This window comes from Culex pipiens, chromosome 1 (assembly GCF_016801865.2).
Source record: "Culex pipiens pallens isolate TS chromosome 1, TS_CPP_V2, whole genome shotgun sequence".
NCBI classification, from domain to species: Eukaryota; Metazoa; Arthropoda; class Insecta; order Diptera; family Culicidae; genus Culex; species Culex pipiens.
The window spans coordinates 119,184,624-119,193,044 of NC_068937.1; the positions used below are offsets into that span (position 1 = coordinate 119,184,624).

Below are 8,421 nucleotides of genomic sequence, written 5' to 3' on the forward strand. Positions count from 1 at the left end.
TGCGCCCTTTTTAAATGTTTCCTTAATAAATTCCTAGCGCTTTACGTTGATCTACAAAGTTGTTCCCTGAATCGGCTCCACTCCCACTAACATTTACACACAAGATCTTCACAAGATCTATTTACTCTTAGCTTTAAGAAAAAATTAATTAGAAAAGCCGACTAACCAGGTCCTGGCACCGAAAAAGACCTAATAAAATTAATTTCATTAAAAAAAAGTTGTTCCCCGGATCAAAACCTATAACAAATCTCTAATTTAAGACATTTTTATCGGGTATAGGGAAACTTTCTCGAAGAAGAGTGAAAAAATGAAAAATAAGTAAATTAAATTCATTGAATTTCCATTATCACTTCCGGTAAAGGGTGGAACAACTAAACCTTAACCAAATGCGCAAATTTTCAGGCTAGCTTCTAAGGCCACAGTTCTTAAAAATTCCGGTTAAGGCACTCCCAATTAAATAGTTTTGTTTTTTTTTTTTCATATATCCGTGAACCACGCTTGTGTCCACTAATGGTTAAAATGCCCTATTTCTACAAATTATTATTACTGGCAAGATATTTTTTTTTTTGAAAATCCAATTCTCTTGAGAAACTTTGGCATGTTTCGGATTTATAACACAGTAGTCTACAAAAATCAAACCAAACAAGATGATTCAATTGCTTCAAAAATGTATTGTATTTTTTAGATTAAAATTATCATGATAATGTTTACATGCTAATGTTTACTATACAATGATTGATTGATTTTCAATAACATAGTTAAATTAATAAAATAAGTTTTAACTTTAGCATTAATATTTGGTTTATCATTTGCTTTGGAATCATTTATGCTTACACTAACAAAAGGAAATCGATCGTTGTGAGATACTGAATTGGAATGAGACCTTGCTGCACGAATGTTGATCGTTTTCTGACTAAAAATGAAGCTGACGTGCGATGCACTGCAACCAGCTTTTAAATTCCTCCTCCTCGAAATGTAACTTTTCAATACCGAAACACCCTTCGGTTGTACAATTTTTGAACTGGGCGGAAGTTGTTCATCATCGGTCCTCCGCTTCGGGTGCGGATCCTGCGAAATTCGCGGATCTCCTTAGCCGTTATGAGCAGTGGCTTGGCGGACACAATCCACGTGACCGTTTCCAGACAGGGTGGCGTGGTGAGGCTTCCCTCGTACGAAAAGTATGGCCACTCGACATCTCCGATTACATCGTACAGTGGGAAGGTGTCTATGAACTGAATCGTAAAGGTGGATTCCGGCGTGATGACCTCTTGCAGGAAACGTGTCCATGTGTTGAGCTGCTCGTTGAACCGGTCGTACATCTCGTAGAACATACCAACCACGACTAAACCGTCCACCTCGTTACGAGCGTCTTCAAAGGACGAATAAAGTCCGTTGTAAAACACCAAATGGAGCTCCATCGGGAACCGATGGTAATCCAGAACGTGTTCCGACCCGAGCGTATCGTTTGATCCCCAATGGAAGTGGAACTGCTCGAAGAAGTACTTGGTCTTAAGCGGACCACCGCGGATGTACGGCCGGTCACCCTCGTTCCAGACGTAGGTAAACTTGGCAGAATGGCCATCGTTCTGCAGCCGAATTGCCTGTGGTAGATTCGTTTGACCAACTAGCTGCAGTGGTCGCTTGTTCCTCACATACATGGCCGAACTCGTGTTCAGCATGATCGGGCTCTGGTACCTCCCACCGCACTGCGGTGCAATTCGGTACCAATTGGTTGGTCCATTTTTATCCTTCTCGTTATAGGAAAACTCCGTCCCTCCCTCGGCTGCCCTTGGGCGATCCCGACCGGCTCCAGAGGACCTGCCAGGCTGCCTGCTTTCATCGCGTAAATAATCAAAGTAGAAATCAGGGTTACTTCCAGTGGGAACGGTCGTAACGCGTCGACGCGTGGTCGGTCCCGGAAAGTAAAAGTCCCGATTGACGCTTGTAGTGCTGGAAATGGGTGGCACCCGCTGACGGTACAGCGGCCGCACTGGACCCTCGCCGTCTTCTTCATGGTGAACATCCTCACGGAATGACACTGAACGCCGCGCGCCGAGCCGCGGAAAATCTTCGCCACTGTCCGGGATGGTGTCGAGTTCTGTGGGATGTGGGACGTTAAATTTGTGTTGACCAACTGTTGAACTTAAACTTACTATTACACGAGACCCAGGGCAGCAGTATCAACGTATTAAGCAGAATCCACTGCTGGACGCCTCGGGCAAGCCGCATTTCTGGAAAAGTAAACATATTTTAAGATAAAATTGAATAGAAACTTTTAATAACTAGCAGAAACATCTATTCAACACACGCGATCCGATCGCGGAACAAGTAAGTACTGGCGCGCATCTTCACTCTAGAATGCGTCCAACTGAATATCCAAGTGACCACGCGGTCAGTAAACCGGCGCCTACTTATCAATACGAATCTAAACCATGCCATATGATGTGCAGTGAACTACATACCAGGGCATGCTCGACGCTACAGATAACTCGATGGTCAAGTAGGCCCTGACCAAGGGTTGCATCATTTTCACGGTACATTTATTATGGATGGGAACCTTTCGTGTCTTCACGATCTGATTTAAATTCATTTTATTTGTACTAATAGTTATTACAAATCAAAACAGTTGGTTGCATACCTAAATGATGTTGTTCATTACAGCTTCTAAGTAATTCAAGTTCAAGGTCGATGCATTTCTCGTGATGCCATCCACCAGACTGGCAACACTGAAGTGATAACACTGAACCCCTATGAAAAAATGGTGACTCAACTATCAACAAATTGGTAGCGTCACAGGAAATTACCACGCGCCGAATAACGACTCTTTTCCCATACCTAAACCGTACGTTCCCATTCAATTATTGCCCTAAACTAAACATGTTTTTTACGTGCGATATATGGCCGAACCGGGTGCCATCGAAACGAAAAACCGGCCTGCCACAATGGAATCCAAGTAGACCGGTACGCGCGCGCGCTCGTACAAGACTGAACCTCAGTGTATGAAGTCAAGGCTTTGCAGCTAATCATCAAATGTAAAGAAGTTCAAAAATGAACAATTTTATTGGGGAAAATTGACATTTCTGCACACGATATTGAATTACCTCAATTTCCCTCTAATTTTTATTACTGAGCAATGTTCTTGATTAGCCAAAATCGCGCTTGAGAAATATATATTTTTTAATTAAGCCATAGAATAAGATTATTTTTTATTTATTTAGCTTTAACTTAGGCCGTTGCAAATATTTTTAAAGTTTATGTCACCACTCATAGGTAAAATTTGGACCGCAAAATAAGGAGGCAAAAAAACTATTTCAAAAACCTTCTAAAATTTAATAAAACTAAGAACAATTGAAAATGCTTTTTCTGCATTAATAATTGTTTTTCTGTTTGGAATATTTAAAGATATTTTGGATTTTTATAAAATTCCGATGTACTGCACCACAAAAACATCCTTTTTCGCAAAAAAAAAATCTTCAATACATTGATATTTTGGATACTAATGATGGCAAAACAACCAAACAGGTGTATTTAATGCATTTTAAAACACTTTTCTCATTGAAATGTTGAAATCAAAATTGTGGAATGGAATGTGTAAAATTTCAATAAAAAGTGCCCGCGTGATTTAAGGTTGGTCTCTAATCATTTTGAGATAAATATTTATACGCTTACATATATAAAAACTAATTTTCGAGGGGAGGGGTTACGAAGCTCTTGAAGCCATTGTGAGAATGGAATGAAAGAACTACGGTGTTATAACATGATAAAATTATCATTTAAATTGTATAACCAGATTTTTTAACCTGTTATCTTTTAAATGTCATATGTTGGCTACATTCTGACCATTAAACGCACTTATCTCTATTCATAATGTTTAGTGATTAAAGTTTTTTTTAGATTCAAATTTAAATTTTCTTTTTCATTCGTTGAGTAAATAAAAATTTATCATATAAAAATAATTGCAACTGTGTACCCCAATTGACAAATCACACAAACTTTTATTCAGTTTTGGCAACGTTTCTCTTCCCCGTGATTTTTTTTTTTGCCGTTATTGTTTCGCTTGAGTTTGTAAAAGTACAAATTGTTTTTGTTTACAAACAAAAACACAACTTACAGTTAAAAAAAAGGTGATTTGTAAAGTTCAAATTTAAGATTTGACATTACCGTCAAGGTTCACTCTCTCTCCAGCATAGCTAAGCCAATTAATACCTGCCCGATCGTTGCGAAAATTTGGCTGTATGAACCATCACATCGCAGTGGGCTTTGACCACTGAATAACAACTTCAATTGCTAATCTGGATCTGAGGCATGTAAGCGCGGGTTGCTTTGGTTTGGTGGGTAATTGTTAAAAGTTTAGTTTTGCCTTTCGACGACGGTGTAGATTGAATCGTCTAGGGTTCTGTTTTGCCAAGTAGATGGCTCGGCAAGCTCTCTTTTGTGGGCGCTGCACTGCCCCTGATCGCATAAATGTCCCATATGCATTTTCATAGATTTCGAGTTATTGATGCAGTTTGGTTCAAAATTGCGTGCTCTTTCAAAAGAGCATATATCATCCAGTACTTTGTTCTAGAAATCAGGAGGAAGTCCAGTTTTTTCGCGAAAATTTAACACGTAGCCTTATGTATGGGACAAACTTGGAATGCGTTTTTCTCAGCTTGCTGTTTTTGCATATGGGACATTTATGCGAGCATGGGCAGTGCAGCTATTGTACGTTGTTCGTAAATGTGTGTCAATTCTACAAGCTGCTGCTCTGGTCGTCGTAGTTGGAGGTCATCTTTATTTTGTTGTTTTCTTCTTTATTAAATTTTAAGATTGCATCTCATGTCTAGGTGGCACGTGCCCTGAAGACAATCGGAAAGCTGCTTTGTTTCCTGTGGCAGACCTACTTTGATCAACTCGAGCAAGTTTATTGTTTGATGTTACCCGGCGAAAGAACGGATACGAGAAAACGTGACCCGATAAGATGGTTTTTGATGTGCAGTTCTATTTAAGTAGACCTATCACGCATTCCTATTATCTCAGAATCAAATAGAGAGTACCATGAGGCTCTTCTAGATTGGATCAATTAAAAATTAAAATTCTCTTCCAAAATCCACATCAGAATTTCCCATCATAATGGTGGGAACTAACTGGAAATTCAAACTCATGCGGAAATCACCATTTATCATTGATCTCACTCATCGATCACTTTCCCGCGAGAACGTCTAGCGTCACACACATAATATGTCATCACACATCAGTCCGTTTTACTATAGCAGCAATAAATTTAATTGAAGCCTGATATTTTTTCCACTCACCACTGTTGCCCGCAAACAGTGTTCAAATATTTATACCGATTTACGGCTGACGCGGTTCCGATGACTTAAGTTGGACTTTTTACCGATGGGAACGCGAGCCACTGGGAATTTCTCGAGGAAACTAACCACAAGTTTTTATATTTTTAGCAACTTGAAATTCTCATTACTAGGTACATTGTAATTTATTTGAACGTTTAAGAAAATTAAAAAAAAAATGCTCCTACGTTTCTTAAACTGACTCAATTATGATTAAAAAAAATTTCTAGGGTGATAGTGGGGGCACTGAACTCGAATTTGAATTAAGAAACAAGAAAAAAATATTTACAAGTTTCTATAAAAAGCACGGGTGAATCGAACATGGAGCTGGACTGTGTAAGAAAAATCGCAGCGAAATAAAACGATCACTCATCCTTGATTCATTTACGTAGATTTTAAATTTTCTTTTCACTCAAAGATTACTCTTTTAGATCAGCAATGTTTCTCAACCGGTGAGGAATTTCCCCCTGAGTGGAGGAGTTTTTATTCTTGTTTTCGAACGTTCTTTGCAAAACAAATGTGGCACATTCTCTAAAACTTACAATGCGTACAATTTTTATTTCACATACGCGAATTTATTGGAAAAGTAACAACAGCAATTTTTAATTCCTTATATTTCATTTTTATCGCTGACAAAAAGTTTAAATTCAAAAATTATTATCGAATACATGGGAAGTTTTATCGAATTGTGAAAAAACGAATTGAGAAGGTCACAAGATTTATATTATTTTAAACATGATTTTTGTTTTATGAAATGGTTTTAAAATATATTTATTCGAGTTTTAAGCATGTTTTTAAAAAAACTTTTTGAAATAAATTTGGTGACTTTTTTCATCCTCTCAAACATGATCAGTTAATTGCAAAATTGAGTTTTTTAAATCAATTTTCAACTATGCCGTTCAAAAATATGATTGTTCTTGTTTTCAAAAATGAGCTTAGGCCGTGGCAAATATTTTTCAATGTGAATGTAAACTTTGAAAAATATTTGCAATGGCCTTACATCATGAAGAATGTCCAGATGATCCTAAAATTTTGCAGAACTAGATTTGAAATAATCTCTAATTTCTTCGACCGAAAACATCGTTCCTACTTTTTTTTAAACAACTGTCTCCGCGGAACTTTTGGCGATTTTTTTTAAACGCGAAAAAAATTGGAACGATGTTTTTGATCACAAAAGTTACAGATTTGATCTAATTGAGTTCTGCAAAATTCTAGGATTATCTAGACATCCTAACAAATCACTGTAAAAAAGAATAGTCTTGTTTGGTTGAGTTTTGCCCGAGAACCAACGAGTTGAAGTTACCGTTCCAACTTTTTTGGAGCCTTGGGAGTTGGAATGTTAAAAAAAGAGACGACACCTTCATTTAAAATAAACAGTTTTTAGAATATAAAAAAAATTAGATTTTCACGCGTTTATGGGTTGTTTCTACCTCTAGTTCTGTTTTTTTTTATCTGAATTTTGTCATTTATGGGTTTGTGAGTTTTCAGTTTTTTTAATTATTAACAATTCTTTGAAATATTAATCAAACTTGAATTCTTTTAAACCTGAACAGCACTTGAACAAAATATATTTATTCATTCGTTTTTTTTTTTGTGATTTTTTCTTTAGCAAATATACCTTTTTTAATTCATTTATTTATTGATGTCTGTAGGTATTTGCATTTGCTACAAGCAGGAACAGCTTGCAATCATAGACAAATAATTATGTTGTAATGTAATCATTCTTTCAACATTAACCAATGAGAACCATTGGATTAGATAGCTTAAACATTAAAATTTTCTATATAATTCCCGGGTTATTTGATATTGAAATCAAAAACTGTTAAAAAATTTAGTTTTTTTTTTACTTTTAAGAACTGACACTCTCATGCACTTTCAGTTTCATATTTTTGGATTTTTTCAATTCACTTTGCAATTATACTAATACTGTTCTGTGCCACAATTTTGATACTTACTAGCACTTTTTTAAGAAGAAATCGGTAAACTAACTATCCCCAATGTGTAGATAACACTGATTCTTCACTATCGCAGTACTGATCGTATAGTACTCCGTTGAACACTTCTTCAGCGCCTACTGCAAACTCCGCACAGCCGAACCACTAAGCACAGTTCACAGTTCAAAACGTGAACCTGTCGATTTCACTAGCCTCGCAGCCCCCGAAGAATCTTTCCACCCCTTGCGTTCTCAAAGCGAAACTGCACAAACCGTGTTGGATACTTGACCAAAACTATTTTGAAGATTCACACGCTTGGGTCTTCCTTTCCAGCTGATGAGCCGCTGCAACGGACGAGCCACTATTGCGGAACACTGACCCGGCGGGCGTACTTTAAATACTAGATACATTACTTGCTTAGACGCGCCTACTACGCTGGACAGCGCTAGCGTCTTGGCGCGCGCAAAGTTCTTGGCTTTGGCGCGCGCGAGCTCGCACGCTCACACACACGTATGATGACGTCGCGGCGGCGGCATCACTAAGTACAACTCGGGGGAGGCACGTACGACGCTAGTCGGGGTGTGTTTTGCCGGCTAGGCCGGTAAGGCCCTTATTTTCCTTTCGTCGGCGACGGCTGACTCAGAGAAGGAAGACGAGACCAACCGGGAAGAAATGCGGGCTGGATGGGGCAAAATGGTTAAAAGTTCGTATCATGGATTATTTCGGAAATGATCTTTTCTTAATTTTTGTCCTTAAAAAATAAATTGATAACAAAAACCCAGAACCGAAACGTTAAATCCTTAGCCCAATGTTGAATCTTATTGAAAATTAAACATACTTTCAGAATCTGTAAAAATATTGAGGTGTTTTCTCTGAAATTTCCGAGTTACAGCAAAAAAACTGAAAAAGAAACGTCAAACCGTTGTAACGTCATGGCAGAATGTGTCTTTACTTTTGGAGTTATTTCAAAGAAAATTGGAAAACTGAAAATAGGGACCATCCATAAACCACGTCATACCCAAATCTCATACCCTCCCCCCCATCGTGGACAATTGTCCATACAAAAAAAAATGTATGGAGCGTGGACAATCGCCAGACCCCCCCCCCCACCCCCTAAAGTGTCCACGTGGTTTATGGGTGGTCCCATATGGGTTTTG

The 8,421-nt window shown here is 38.1% G+C and overlaps 1 protein-coding gene across 2 annotated transcripts; it reads right to left on the reverse strand.

The window, feature by feature from the left end:
* Positions 1-651: 651 nt before the first annotated feature.
* LOC120421198 (carbonic anhydrase 13-like) lies at positions 652-7,633 on the reverse strand. 2 transcript variants are annotated; one of them, XM_039584403.1, is made up of 3 exons: positions 7,286-7,633; positions 2,154-2,231; positions 652-2,098 (listed from the first exon to the last, which is right to left on the reverse strand). In XM_039584403.1, exons 2-3 carry the CDS (start codon positions 2,227-2,229, stop codon positions 984-986), a joined length of 1,191 nt encoding a protein of 396 aa, XP_039440337.1. In that variant the 5' UTR covers positions 2,230-2,231; positions 7,286-7,633; the 3' UTR covers positions 652-983. The 2 variants fall into 2 exon arrangements, with proteins under 2 accessions (XP_039440337.1, XP_039440336.1); XM_039584402.2 differs by lacking the exon at positions 7,286-7,633 and adding an exon at positions 2,639-2,996.
* Between the last annotated feature and the right edge of the window lie 788 nt (positions 7,634-8,421).